The following is a 14,899-nucleotide window of genomic DNA, read 5'->3' as shown; positions in this document are numbered from 1 at the left end:
TGTCTGTTCACGTGGGAACAAGCGATTTGGCAAAATTAGTCAGTAACTATAAGATGCAGTCTAAGATATAAGAAATTTTCTCCTAGTTGATCGTACTGAGCTACATTCAGAGGTCTTCCATGAATCTCAATGTCAAACTGTTGAGCTCGTTTTAATCGAGTCTTAAAATGAAGGTGCCAGTATTCTTGCTTCTGTACAATGTCGAAGTGCTTCTTTTCGTTACCACGTGTGATATTATATCCCATTTCTTTGTCCTAAATGTAAAGTAGGCACAGATAAAAATACAGACAATATTTAATATGTTTACCTTTTTTGTCATGCAAATTGTAAGAATATTATTAATGAATCATAATAGAATTTAATTTCTCAGTACCTTCATTGCTGATAGTAGTGTTATTACAGATCTTCTATACTTTGTTTGGTTAAGATTAATTTTTAAGATGCTTTCACCACCAGAGTTATTTTTTTGTGGATCATGTGTACGTAATTGTTGAACAGTCCGATCCTCTTCTTTTAAAAGCACAAGCGGTTCTTTTACATCAAACGTGTCATTTACTCCGATTGATCCAATTTCTATTTCTCGTCTCTGTCGGTCTTTACCAGCCACCTGTGATTATCAATGATTTTGACAAGGAATCGAAAAGGTGTTTAGATAGTACTAGCAGACTGTTGCAAAGAAAATTTATATTCTCCAAGTACCTTGCACGAAAAGCATCCTTCCGTTGAAATGATTTTACCACCAGCTGGCGGTATATGGTAGGAATCAGAATTAGGCCCAACGTTACCAATTCCACTGTAACCATCTTGAACCAAAGGAGTCGCGCCCAATAAGCAATGTCCCTGAAAGTAGTAATTAAAAAAAAAATGATGGTTTAATTTTTGCTTTTGATTATATAAAAAAAATAGGAAGGAATTAATTTAACTGAGATAATTGCTGGTACCTGTCCAACTCGCTGGTACCCACTGGGACAACCGCACACGAATCCCTGTTTCGTGGAAATGCAACCAAAAGCACAGGGACTTCCTGCGCAGCCTAAATTTACCTAATATTAACAACAATAATGTCATTAATAGCATCGCACAAAATTTCCACTGAAATACAATTTGTACTAAAAATTCAATCTTTACCTGAACACATATTTGAACATTGTTGTCAAATTGGTATCCATCGGGACATCCGCACTTGTAACTGCCAATCGTATTGATACAATTACTACTTCCACAGGGTGAAGAATCACATTCGTTTTCATCGATGCATCGATTGTAATATGGATGTTGAGAAAATCCTTCCGGACAACCACATCGATAGGATCCCATCAGATTCTGAAAGCAAGCATTCCTTTCCTAGTTCCATTGTCCCGCTTAACGCAACCTGTCTCAGGTAAACTCCTATGCGAAGGAAGAGTCAACAACAATCGCAATATCGTACCATACCTGACAGTCGTGTTCGCAGTTTGCATCATCGGCGCATTCGTCATTGTCTACGCAGTACGTCTTAGACCGATCCAGTTTATAACCTCTCGGACAGATGCATTTGAAACTTCCAAGAGTATTAATGCACACTCCAGGCTTTGGACATATACCAGCCTGCTCGCACTCATTTATGTCTAGAAAAAACAAAAGGCAACATCGCGTTACGCGTTCAAATGGAAAAGAAGAGGGAAGCACCTCGTTCCGATCGGATAACAATCTCGGATTACACGCCGATTAGCCACCAATCTAGGAATTAGACTTACCGCGACAGGAGTCTCCATTTTGTGCATACCCCTCTTTGCACCCACAAGAGTAACTCCCCTGCGTGTTTATGCACTCCTGCTGACAGAGGTGGTTTCCGATGGCACATTCGTTCAAATCGCGACAGGTCACTCCATCGGCGTTCAAGATGTACCCAACTGGACACGAGCAGATGAAACTCCCCTCGGTGTTGTGGCAATTGAACTTGCATGGCTTCGTGCTCGACTGACACTCGTTAACGTCTGCAAATACGAGTTTCCGTCATGATCGAATACCTATCGATCATCTCATTAATGATTTTAAATATGAACAAGGAACATACCGACGCAGCTCGTTCCGGATTTGTCGGCTCTGTAGCCCCTGTGACAGATGCATCTGTACGATCCCAGGGTGTTGACGCAGAGTCCATTTCCGCAGAGGTCGGGAATCGTCCGGCATTCATCGATATCTAAAAGAAATTCGATCTATCCTGGGCGAAGAGATCGTCGAGCGCGAACCGTGGGCGCGCCTACTACCTTGTCCGTCGACGGAGAATCCTTTGTCCAGACACAGTTCGGCGTAGTTCCCGGAGTCCCTCGTGGGGCAGATCTCGCAGTGCGGTCCCCATGCGGCTCCCATGGTGCAGCAGCAATCCGCTTTGGTCACGGCGGTGCGATGTGTCTCCGGCGACGGAAGCATGGGGGGACACCTGCCGCCGATCGTCCGCTGGAAGCAGTGGCCGACTCTGCGGTCTAAAAAATAAGTCTCACGTTAGACTTGTCCTCCGTCAACTTTCCGTCACTTTCCATCGTTTTCCATCACCCGCCAATAATTTAAACAAGGCCCTACGTACCAACGCAGGACTTGCGATCAGGAGTGGGCTCAAATCCGTCGTAGCAGCGACACTCGTAGGTACCCTCCAGGTTAATGCACCGTCCATGAGGACACAACCCAGAATCCACGGCGCACTCGTCGGTGTCCTCGCAGCGATCGGCCGTGCCGATCTGATGATACCCTGGAGGACAGATGCACGCGAAGGAGCCGATCAGGTTCTTACAATGAAATTTGCATCGGTTGGCCGGGGTGGCGCACTCGTCCACATCTGCGAACAATCGAACCAGGTTAAATCTACCCTCAGAATAAGTTCTCGATGTCGTTATACTCACCCGTACAGTGGCGGCCGTCCGCGGCCAGGGTGTACCCGTAGGGGCAGACGCACCTGAAGGAGCCGGGCACGTTGCGGCAGCGGAAGGCGCACTCGTTCCCCGGCTCTAGGCATTCGTTGACGTCCTCGCACACCTGGTTGGCCCCAGGTGCGAAGCCGTCCTCGCAGTCGCACTCAAAGCCGCCCTGGAGGTTGGAGCAGGTGCCGTTGCCGCATAGGGTGGGCACGGTGCGACACTCGTCCTCGTCGACGCAGCGCCGGCCAGATTCGTCCAGGACGTACCCGGGTGGACACTCGCACCGGAAGGAGCCGTCGGTGTTGACGCACTCGCCGGAGGCGCAGACGCCCGGCACCAGGAGGCACTCGTCCAGGTCGATCCCCGCGTCGTCTCGGCCAGCGCCCTCCGGGCAGAGTCGCGAAAATTCGCTGCTGTTTCTCGGTGGACAGGCCTCGCAGAGGTGTCCCCAGGCTGCCGCCATGGTGCAGCAGCATTGTCTTCTCGTAGTGGGTCCAGGTCGGGCGGCGGAGCACCTACCTCGCGCGTACTCCTCGTAACAGGTCTCCTCCCGGGCGTCGACGCACTTCGTCGCGTCCGCACCCTCGCTCGGTCGAAAACCGACCGGGCACTCGCACACCACTCCACCCTCCGTGTTGATGCACCGACCGTTCTCGCAGATGTCCTTGGTCTCGGCGCACTCATCCACGTCTGTAAAGGAGATGAAGGAAGAAGAGAGGAAAGAGTTATGAATTTAATTGCGCATAGTTCTCGGTGGTATTCTATGGATAAATCCAGTCAAAGTTCTCTTCGCTTCCACCTGGACTTACCGATGCATCTTTTTCTAGCGTGGTCCAGCTCGTATCCCGGGGGACAGCTGCAGACGAACGAGCCCATCAGGTTCTGACACTTCCCTGGGAGCGGACACAAGCCAGCGACCTGAAAGTCGAATTTTCACTCTTTCGCCGTGAAGGATCGACTCGTCGACCGAGTCGCGGGAATTAATCGAGTACCTCTCGACACTCGTCCACGTCTCGGCAGTGTTGTCCATCCTGCGCCAGGACGTAGCCCTCGGCGCACTCGCAGGAGAAGGAGCCGACGGTGTTACGACACCTGCCGTTGCGGCAGAGGAACGGCATGATCCTGCACTCGTCGACATCTGAAACACCGGAAAGGGGACATCTCGTGCGTCGTCGAGGGGCTCAGTGCGCTGCACCTACCGGCGCAGTCGTTGGCAGGACTCAGCTTGAAGCCGGCGTAGCACTGGCACTTGTAACTCCCAAGGGTGTTGACGCAGGTCCCGTTGTTGCAGACGTTGGGGTTGCGCTGACACTCGTCGACGTCGACGCAGCCGTCGCGGTTCCAAGCGAGCGCGAAGCCCGGACGGCAGACGCACTGGAAGCTGCCCTGGAGGTTGTTGCAGACCCCCTCGAGGCAGAGCCCGGGACGCTCGTAACACTCGTCCACGTCGACGCAGTCTCGTTGGCTTGGACCTAGCTTGTAACCTGGTGGACACGCGCACTCGAAGTAGCCAGGGCGGTTGACGCACCTGGCGTTGCCCACGCACGGCCCCGGTTCTCGCAGGCATTCGTTGTCGTCGTTGCACTGGTGCGCCGCCTCGTCGTAGACGTATCCCCGGTTGCACCTGCACTCAAAGCTACCCGGCGTGTTGACGCACTGCCCGTTGGTGCAGGCGTTCGGCATCAGGGCGCACTCGTCGATCTCCTCCGTGTGGTTGGTCAACGGGTTCATTATCTGCCCGGGTACCATGCCGCAGAGGATCTCCCGGTCGCCTGGAACAAAATGGCACGTTTATCGCACTCTTTCCCGGTCACCTCCGTCGGGTACTCACGAGATCTCTCGTCCGGGCACTTCTCGCAAGGCTGGCCCCAGGCTACGCCCACGGAGCAGCAGCACAGCATCTTGGTCTGCGGGTGCACCATCGGGAGGTCGCACCCCTCGGGTCGGTATCTCGTGTAGCATTGCTCCTTTCTCGTGTCCACGCATTCCTCTGAAAATTCGGGAGTTAAGTACAGTAGCCGCCCTCGTCCCGGCGGTACATTCTCCAGGGTGACTAAAACTACTGACTTTCACCAGGCATGGCCATGTACCCCTCAGGGCACTCGCAGTGGTATCTTCCCTGGTCGTTCACGCAACGCCCGACTCCGCAGATGCGCTCGTGGAGAGCGCATTCGTCGATATCTGGAACCAAGTGGAAAAGGTGTACGTCAGGTCAGACCTCTATTCTCGGCGGTCGAATCAAAGCCTAAAAAATCGGAGTCGATCTCCGTTCAATCGCTTTTTTAGATTTTTATACCTTATCTTGGCAAGTATTTAAAAGAAAAATTACTTCCTGATGATCTCTACATTTTTAGCGCATTGCCGAGTACCGACTGCCTACCGATGCACTGGGTCCTGGTCTCGTCCAGGCGGAAGCCCTCGTTGCAGGAGCACATGAAGCTGCCGAAGGTGTTTGTGCAGTGTCCGTTCCGACAGAGGTCCTCGTGGTCCTCGCACTCGTTGATGTCCTCGAGGACGGCGGTGAAGCGATTCGGTCGGTAGCCCGGCCCACCTGGACATAGCTCCTCGAAGGATCGGGTCCCAGGCCGAGGGCATTCCTCGCACCTGTTGCCCCAGGCAGTGCCGATGCTGCAGCAGCAGGTGGCCTTGGTGACCGAGGCGGCTACCTCGAGGACGCACCTCGATCCGGGTCCGGCGAAGCACAGCGACTCCCTCCTGTCTGCGGAATGATCGAATGATAGAACCACGGCCTGGAATGAAAAGTTCGCGTCTCCTTACCCACGCAGGCGTTGCCCTCGTCGACGAGCTCGTGGTCGGGCGGGCACTCGCACTCGTATCCACCCTGGGTGTTCCGGCAGCGGCCGTAGAGGCAGGAGTGCGGACTCTCGCACTCGTCGACGTCCGTGCAGTTGCCGCCCGAGCCGTCCAGCTTGTAGCCGTCGTCGCAGACGCATCGGAACATGCCGAAGACGTTCTCGCAGCGGCCGAAGACGCAGAGGTTGCTGAAGGCCTCGCACTCGTCGATGTCGACGCAGGCGCGCTCGTCGCTCTCGTCAGGGTGGGCGAAGCCCATCTCGCACTCGCAGCGGAAGGAACCCGGGTAGTTCAGGCAGTGCCCGTTCTCGCAGAGGGCGCGGTCCTCGACGCACTCGTCGACGTCCCTGCAGGAGATGCCGTCGCCCGTGAAGCCGGCGTCGCAGACGCACTGCAACACGAAGAGGTCCGGTCAGAGGGTGTCGTCGACCCCTGGAGGAGTTTCATTACCTCAAAAGAGCCTTCGGTGTTGACGCACTGGGCGTTGGAATCGCATCCACCGTTATCGGCCAGGCACTCGTTCAGATCCCGACAGTCGAGGCCGTCACCAGCGAAGCCTTCCTTGCAGCTGCACACATAGGAGCCCTCCACGTTCCTGCACTCGGCGAACTCGCCGCAGGAGTAAGCGTTCAAGGCGCACTCGTCGTCGTCGGTGCACTCGGGCCCCAGGCCAGGCTTCACCGAGTAGCCGTCCTCGCACCTGCAGGTGAACGACCCCACCGTGTTGCGACACTCCCCGTGGCCGCCGCAGACCAGCGGCCTCGTAGCGCACTCGTCGACGTCTGTTGGAAGAGGCGAAGAAGAGGTCAGGTCTCGCCCTTGCTTAGGACTTAAGTCAGGGTAGTTGATCCGAACTCACCGATGCACGAGGTCCCCTCCTTCCCGGGCAATAGCCCGTCCGTACATGTACAGAGATACCCCCCGTGGGTATTGGTACAATTTCCGCCGTTGCAGACCCTGGGGTCTTCGGCGCACTCGTTTACGTCTGCGCAAGATCGTCCATCGACATTCAGTGCGAATCCGGCGCTATTCCGTTAGGTTCGTTAAGGGTATTTACCGGGAGAAAGTGGTAAAAAGGTAAAAAGGTTAAATCGTGAGGCGTCTTCTCTTCGAGCCCGAGTCGAAGGGGAACGCGCGAGATGTTAACATTGGCTGATAATTACCTGCACCTGCAGGAGAAGCTGCCGGCGGTGTTGAGGCAGGAGTGCTCGCAGCCCCCGTTGCCGTCCGCGCACTCGTCGATGTCCTCGCAGTGGGACTTGTGCCCGGTCTGCTCGTACCCGTCGTCGCAGATGCACTGGTAGGTGCCCATGAGGTTCTCGCAGACGCCGTTCGAGCAGATGCCGCTAGTCCTGGAGCACTCGTCGATGTCCTTGCAGGATCGACCGTCGGGGCCCAGCTCGTGCCCTGCCGGGCAGATGCACCGGAAGCCGCCCTCTTCGTTCGAGCAGGTGCCTCCCCTGCAGAGACCCGGCGTCTCCTCGCACTCGTTTACGTCTGAAAGAGTATCGCGACGAACAAAATAAACCACATCCTTGAAAAAAAAAAAGAAAAACCTAAATCGACGGTCTTACCGGTGCAGGTCTCGACGGCTCCGCCGCTGCGGTATCCTGGTTCGCAGTCGCACTCGAAACGACCCGGAGTGTTGCGGCAAGTTCCATTGCCGCATACTCCTCGCATGATCTCGCACTCGTCGATGTCTGTCGTCAAAGTGAGTAAGGTCAGTACCAATTTTTTTTTTTTTTTTCATTAAGATAGTGATCATTAATACGAGATGTATTCACCGATGCAGGAGATGCCGCCCTCGTCGAGCGCGTACCCTGGCTTGCAGCGGCAGGAGAAGCTGCCCGGGGTGTTCCTGCACTTCCCGTTGGCGCAGACCCCAGGAAAGTCGACGCACTCGTTCACGTCCCCGCGACCGGTGAAACCGGCGCCCCTAGGGCAGAGCTCGCGGTGGGCTCGACTTCCTGGTCGAGGACAGGCCTCGCACTCGTCGCCGCCCCGACCCCAAGCTCGACCCAGTGAACAGCAACAGAGGGCTCGGGAATGTCGACCCGCGAGCGCCAGGGTGCACCTGCCGTGCCGGTACTCGGTGTAGCAGGTCTCTAACCTTGCGTCGACGCAAGCCGTCTCTGGGAAAGATCAGGGATTCGGAGGAACACGTCCACATTTTTTTTAAAAGCACCGGTTACCTGGATATCGCGAAAATTAATGCCGGTCGGAGATTTCCCTGGCATATATTGGAATAACAACTTGGATTTATATTGAAATAACGTCTCGGATTTTTATCCCAATATCCCGGTCCGGATTGCTTTTAAACCCGAGTGTCCACTTACGACTGCTGTCCAGAGTCAGTCCGGTTGGACACTCGCAGCGAAACGACCCGTCGGTGTTGACGCACGTGCCGCCTCCTTTGCAGATCTTGTCGTCGAGCTCGCACTCGTTGACGTCGGCGCAAGACTCGCCGCTCTCCCCGCCGTCCGCCCTGGTCGGCGCATACCCTCGGGGACACTTGCACAGCCCGGGCTCGCAGATCTCGCAGGGGCTGCCCCAGGCTAGTCCCACGGAGCAGCAGCACTCGGACTTGGACGCGAGTCGCGGCAGATTATTCTCGCACCTGCCGTTCACCGCCTTCGTCCAACAGGAGCCCTTCCTGTTGTCTGCAACGGATCATCACCGATGAGCAAGAATTAGCATAATCGAAGGCACTTGCCAATTTCATACACCGACCGCCGCCACCACCGATTTATAAATCTGGTGGAGTCGCACCTGTACAGACGTGGCCCGTGTTATCCAGGACGTATCCAGGTGAACACTCGCACTCGTAGGAGCCACGAGTGTTGACGCAGTATCCGTTGAAGCAGATCTCAGGACCCAGCTCGACGCACTCGTCGATGTCCTCGCACATTTGGTTGTCCTCGTTCAGTCTCGTGCCCGTTGGGCAGATGCACTGGAATGCCGCGCCGAATCAGAGATCGTAAGGAAATCGCCCGTCCCCGACTGGCCAAGCTTCATCGCGGAAACGAATCCTCGAGACGTACGGGCGGTAATGGTTTGACGGTAATGGCGTACCTAATCCTTACCTGGAAGCTTCCGGGTGTATTCTTACACTGACCTCCTATACACAGGGACTCTTCCAGCTCGCACTCGTTAATGTCGCTGCAGATCTTCCCTGTCGCGTCCACCTCGTAACCGGAGTCGCAGATGCATCGATACGTGCCCATCAGGTTCTCGCATCCGCCGTTCACGCAAACGTTGAGATTCTGGGCGCACTCGTTGATATCTGGGAAAAAGCCCCAATGACGTCACCGTTTCCCTCCTCGATCCGAAATGTGTCAAGTAGTGAGGAGCAAAATCGACCCTAATTTTACAGTCTTGGTATTGTTCTTGTTTCAAGTCGTAGCGAAAGAAAAAAGAAAATACAGATTGCCAATAATAATTAATTTCCGTAGTAAATCCGGAAAGGAAAAATAATCTATACCGTCGCCGTTGTAGGTCATTCCGGAACCATGTGGACAGAGAGTGTCGAATTCAGAGGTTCCTGGCATGGGGCACGGTTGACAATTGGTTCCCCAGCCCATGGGTTGGTTGAGGACGACGGTGCAGCAGCAACAACTGGACCTCGTCACGGCCGTGGAAGATGGATTGGCGCACTGACCGCCTCTGTACTGAGTGTAACACAAGTCCCTCCTGGAGTCTGGAAAAATCCCAAGGAACGATAATTCCGTGAAAAAATCCGATATTCGCAAAGAAAAAAAAAATATATTCGAGCACTTACCGGAACAGGATCTGCCGTCAGGGTCTAAATTAAATCCCGAGTGACACTCGCACCCGAAGCTCCCGAGAGTGTTGATGCATTCTCCGTTTCTACACGGCGTACTTTGGCACTCGTCGATATCTGCGCGCGAACGTCTTCGTTAATAGAGATCAGAGTGAGACGACGATAGTCGGAGGGAGCGAGAGACCAGAGGAAGGGAATTTCGACTCACCGACGCACCGCTGATGATCCTCGTCGAGACGGAATCCGGGATCGCAGACGCACTTAAAGGAGCCCTCCGTGTTGACGCAACGTCCGTGCTCGCACATCTCACCTGTGGCACACTCGTCCAGGTCGACGCAGAACGTCTTGTCCCTGGACGCGACGAAGCCCGGCTGGCAGGTGCAGCTGTACGACCCGGGGGTGTTCTCGCACCGACCGTTCAGGCAGACTCTCGGATTATCGGCGCACTCGTCGATATCTACGAAATCGAACCGAAACGCTCGATCCGTTGGCGAGAAATCTTGCGGGAAATGGGAATATTACCGATGCAGGTTCGCGACAGCTGCGACAAGGAGTACCCCTCGTTGCATCTACAGGTGGGCGAGCCATCTCCGGCGTTAACGCACCGCCCGTTCGCGCATGCGCCGCTCTCGCGACACTCGTCGGTATCTGCTAAGGAAACGCACGTTTATTAATTAATCCCCGGAACTCGACCCAAGGGGATGCAAAAGTGGAATCCAAGAAATCCCGTTTTAAGGAAGGTCCAGATCCCCGATTGAAATTTCAATTTTTTAAAAATTTCTTTTATAGACATTAAAAATTTTTTTGTATAAAATGAAAATAAAATCTCACGGCTGTTAGGACCTTCTCTCTAGTCTTCATATTCACGTTGCAAAGTTTGGAATGATTTGGTATACCCAGTTTGGAGAAAAGTGTTATTAACGATTGATACCTCGGATGCCACTTTCATATACCCTTAATGCTGACGAAAAATAGAGTACCCTCGCAACGACGACCCTCGTCGGAGACAACGAACCCGGGAGGGCAGTGGCAGGTGAAGCTGCCTTCCGAATTTCGACAGGTACCACCTTGACAGTATCCTAGACGACACTCGTCGACATCCTCGCATCGTCCTCCTCTTCGGGTGAACCCGGGTCGACATTCGCACTCATAACCTTGTTTGGTGTCTATACATTTACCGCCCTCGCCGCAGATGTCGGGACGAAGGGCACACTCGTCCACCAGGGTCAGCTCTTGCGACTCCGTCGAGGAGCAGAGCTTCTTGTGCTCCCCTGAAACATCCGAGGAAAATTAAAAGATTAAGGTCAATCGAGGAAATTAATTTCCAGAATTCTCTAAAGGAGGTGGAAAACCTCGCGTCAGGCCGCTCTAGATTTAATGAGTAGTCGCATTCAGGCGGAAACTGGAGGAAACTAAACGAGGGCGTTTACGCCTACGCACCGCTTCCGCTGTTGGGGCACACGTAGCACTCGTCGCCCCACCCTCGACCCATGTCCTTCCCGCAGCAGCAGTCCTTTTTGCTGAGTCTCACTGCCAGAGGATCGGCACATCGGTCCCTCCCGCCGAGAGTGGTGTAGCAGAATCCTTGCCTTCCATCTGAAGAGCAGAAAAAAAATTCCAGGATAACCCTGCGCTGTTAAAAAAAAAAAAATTCATCGAATAAAAGAAATAATCTAGGGGAAGAACCTACCGATACAGGATTTTCGGTCTCGACTCTGGATGAAACCGGGGTCGCAGAGGCAGTAGAATCCTCCGGGGGTGTCCACGCATCGACCGTCGGCGCAGGTCCCAGGAATCGCGCACTCGTCGACGTCCGTGCACGCGCTCGCCGGGCCGGCCCTTTCCTGACCCGGGGCGCACTCGCACGCAAACGAGCCTACCGTGTTTACGCACTTTCCGCCCAGGCATAGACCAGGAATCGCTTCGCACTCGTCGATATCTGGAAACGAGCACGACGTGGACGTCGGATCGAGGTCAAGAGTCGAGGTCGGACCTCGAGGTTTGACGTCGACGTCCAGGCTCAAGGTTCGACGCCGAGGGCCGATCCGCGTACCTACCCACGCACTCTCCCTGCTGCGTCTTCAAAAACCCAGTGCCACACTCCAGACGTCCGGGACACCTCTCGCATGGGTGGCCCCATCCTTTGCCGATGGTCGCGCAGCACAGCTGCCTCGTACACGTCACTCCTTGCAGACTCCGCAGACATTGGCCGTTCCGCACCTCGGTGTAACAGGGCCCGGTCGCGTAGTCGACCTCGCATCGGCGCCCCGTGAACCCGTAGACGCAGGCGCACCGCTCCGGCCCGATGCATCTTCCTCGATTCAGGCACGGTTCCCGGCAGATCGCTGGATACAACGATAACATGGTCGATACACGATAGCATGGTCGATTCTCTGGAGATTCGTGGTATAAGAGACGGACCGGCGCCGCTTAAAGCTGGATGCACCGTATGCAACCCGGTGCAGCACATTTCATAGACGCTGGATAGGGATAGAGGTATGGATAGCTGCAAGAGGACGCATATCGCGGCTCGATGTCGGATGGAGCGGATCGACTTTGTGGAGAAAAATTTCTTACGCTCGTTGCAGACGCTACCCCGATACCCTGGTCTGCATTGACATCTTCCGCTTACGCAGTTGCCATTGATGCACTGCAATCGACATCCGCTCGCTTCTTCTCGCTGTTGCCCGGTCGGTTTATCGCGATGCGTTCCTGCCGGCGCAAAAGTCACGGTCAGAGGTTGAAGGCTTCGAGGCGATCGAGTCTCGAATCGGTTGACCGAGTTTCGAGGCCCCCTCGTACTTACGGACGATGCAGAGGTCGGTCTCGGGTTTCCTGACCCACCCGGGACAGCAGTAAATCTTGTGCCTCGTCCTGCAGACGTTCGGCCTGGAAGAGGAATTATCGGGATCTTTCCGTCCGGCCGTTCCGCACCGGGCCGCGCCTCGAACGGGAACAAGTAGAGCGCAAGAGCGAAGAACGCGCGATAGACTATGATAAATGGACGATAGCGTATCGGCTCTTGGCCTTTACGCTCCGCCGTTTTCTGCCCACTATCGTCGACAGCGGTCCAAACGCGGAATCGGACCTTCCCTCCGCACCCTTGACACTTTGGCACTCGACTCGTCGAAGAACGGGAATTTTTACCTAAACGTTACTTCCAACTATTTTCGATTTAATAAAGCGACTCTCACCGTGGGAGCATTGATATAATAATTTAATAAATCTACGCATCCTTTTAGATAAGATATAAATACTCGCTCCTGTGGTATGACGCCTAAACCGAGCACTTTCGATCCCGACGAAAATTTAAAATTTTTTTCGTTTTCGATTCCGCGAAAAAAAAAAAGAATACCGGGAGGAAGATCCTCGAGAGTGGTCCGATTCGATAAAAGCGAGGTTGAGAGTGCTTACCCGAGAGGTGCCGGCGGTCGCAGGGTGTCGTTGCGGTCCAGCGGCTGTCCGGCCGCGGAGCGGCGGGTGTCCGGAGTGGCGCGGCCCACCGTCAGCAGGAGGATCGCGGCCGCCAGGACGACCGCGGTCGTCGATGGCGAGGACCTCATGCTGGCGCGGCGTCGCCGCCTCTCCCGGAGTCGGTCGGCTGCACTCCCGGTGGAGGTTGATGACGGTCGGGGTCGGTCGGATGACGGTCGATATCGGTCGAACGCCGGTCGATATCGGTTAAACGACGGTCGACGTCGACTCCGCAGTGGCGGGCTCGCGAGCAGCTTCGCAATGACCAGCCGTGGACCACTTGCGAGATCCGGAGGCTTGGACGAGCCGCCTACGGGGTCGCAGCGGTTTCCGGAAGCACCGCGTTACCGCCCTGAGATAAAGTCAGATATCGCGAGAGGCGTTACAAATACGTCCTTATCGTCGACACGCGAGGCTCGCGGAAGGAGGTCACTACGTGACGCCGATATTCCCGCGGTCTTCGGATTCCGCGAAGAAGAGCGTTCGATTTCCGTGATCTCGGCCTACTGCCGAGAAGCGGAAACCGATCGACGCCGAGAAGTCCGCGATACGCGACCGACGCCCTCGTGCTCTCCACGCGGAGACGAGGAGATCCGGTCGGGGGAAGGGAGCGCAACGCCCGCGTTATCTGGAGCCCGCAGCTTCCACGTCCGCGAGAGACAAGCTCCGCTTTCTTCGTCTTCCTCGTACTTCGGCTTCCCACCTCCCTCCGCCCCCTCTTTCTTCCCATCCAACCGACGTCGAGTCGGTCCTCGTCTCCTCAGTCGTTAATTCATCTCTTTCGAACGGCGTCGTATCTACATACGCAACCTCGTCGTCACCCTGCCGGACCAAATTTCAACGACTCTCCAGCACCACGTGGGTCGCGCCACGTTGCGATTCCTCCACTCCACTAAAATCCCCAATTACCTCAGCAACTTAGAATTTTCTTTCAATAAAAAAAAAAATATATATATCTCGCTCGATCCCGAAAACATAAATAAAAATATTCTCCAGTCGGGACGCGCCAAGCACTCCTAAGTAAAGATCCCCCCGGGCGACATTTCGCTCGGTCTCCGGGAAGTTCTCGTGGAATTTAAAAAACCTCCCCGAGGTCTTCGAGGAGGGTGGTTTAACTTTTGAGAGATCGCGGAAAGTCGTCCTCCGCCTCCTCCGCTCTTAGGAGGGTCGACCTATCCGTTTCCTCTTTTTCTCCTCTTTGACCTACCTTTTTCCTCTATCTCTCCTCTTAGACCTCTCGGGGCCTCGGCCGACCTCCGCAAGGGGGAGGCCGCGCTCTCGGTGAGTCGGACCCGGGGCGTCGACGGCGTCGACGGCGTCGGCCGAGACAAGAGGACGGCTCCGGACTGGCGTGTCGCTCGCCGATGCGAGCCCGCCGAGCCTTCGTTCCGCTCCAGCTGTCCCCCGCGCATCTTCCCGCTCCCCCCCGCTGAGCGCGCGTTATCGCTCAACTCCGCGACCGATCGAGCACTCCACCCCATGCCACGCGCTTAATTAAGACGCATGATTCGCATGTGGCGCGACGCCGACGCCAAACCCGGAGGTCGGCCTCGCCTCCGGCGCATTCCTCCGGTCCCTCGCCCGCGACCGTCGCGAGTGGCTCGTTTAACGCTTCGTCGGTTATTACATCGTTCCAATTAACCGAGTATCTCGATGATAATCAGTGGTGGCGGGAAGGCGACCCCGTTTTCGATTCCCAGCGGCGAGAGAACCGGCGCGCTAGCCTCGACGTTTCCATTTATATGCGCAATTTTGATTACCCAGAGTGGAGGACGTCCCGCCCTCTCTCCTCGAGTTGGTTTTCATAAAAACGGTTCCCAGGGGAGAGGAGATCGCGAGTCCCCCTTTCATTTTTAATTCTCGAGAAGAGTTTTCGGGGACGGGCACGAGGGTATTAATATTTCCGCGGGGCGTCCCAGAGGGCGGAGGACGACCG

At 55.1% G+C, this 14,899-nt stretch overlaps 1 protein-coding gene across 1 annotated transcript; it reads right to left on the bottom strand.

Annotated features, from left to right (window-relative positions):
* Positions 1-6: 6 nt before the first annotated feature.
* On the bottom strand, positions 7-13,163 carry LOC105699841 (fibrillin-2). The gene is made up of 37 exons (XM_012425196.2): positions 12,904-13,163; positions 12,296-12,378; positions 12,067-12,201; positions 11,547-11,834; positions 11,180-11,428; positions 10,930-11,085; positions 10,470-10,760; positions 10,012-10,137; positions 9,698-9,946; positions 9,487-9,606; positions 9,190-9,405; positions 8,792-8,991; positions 8,478-8,658; positions 8,045-8,368; positions 7,493-7,840; positions 7,283-7,408; positions 6,872-7,205; positions 6,568-6,734; positions 6,159-6,490; positions 5,673-6,099; positions 5,275-5,613; positions 4,962-5,075; positions 4,726-4,884; positions 4,094-4,666; positions 3,887-4,032; positions 3,704-3,812; positions 2,880-3,584; positions 2,567-2,815; positions 2,250-2,465; positions 2,057-2,182; positions 1,737-1,976; positions 1,435-1,607; positions 1,129-1,323; positions 942-1,043; positions 700-840; positions 374-607; positions 7-254 (listed from the first exon to the last, which is right to left on the bottom strand). Exons 1-37 carry the CDS (start codon positions 13,050-13,052, stop codon positions 36-38), a joined length of 8,541 nt encoding a protein of 2,846 aa, XP_012280619.1. The 5' UTR covers positions 13,053-13,163; the 3' UTR covers positions 7-35.
* Between the last annotated feature and the right edge of the window lie 1,736 nt (positions 13,164-14,899).

Source organism: Orussus abietinus, unplaced genomic scaffold (genome assembly GCF_000612105.2).
Source record: "Orussus abietinus isolate OABI.00-Male unplaced genomic scaffold, Oabi_2.0 scaffold10, whole genome shotgun sequence".
In the NCBI taxonomy this organism is placed as follows: domain Eukaryota; kingdom Metazoa; phylum Arthropoda; class Insecta; order Hymenoptera; family Orussidae; genus Orussus; species Orussus abietinus.
This window is presented reverse-complemented; position numbering and strand designations above follow the sequence as displayed.

Bases quoted from the DNA above. Each gene is read 5' to 3' on its own strand.
- LOC105699841 (XM_012425196.2), bottom strand. From the start codon at position 13,052: ATGAGGTCCTCGCCATCGACGACCGCGGTCGTCCTGGCGGCCGCGATC. The intron at 12,379-12,903 runs GTAAGCACTCTC...TTCCTCTTCCAG, and splicing joins CGACCGCCGGCACCTCTCGG to GCCGAACGTCTGCAGGACGA. The intron at 1,608-1,736 runs GTAAGTCTAATT...TGTTTTTTCTAG, and splicing joins AAATGGAGACTCCTGTCGCG to ACATAAATGAGTGCGAGCAG.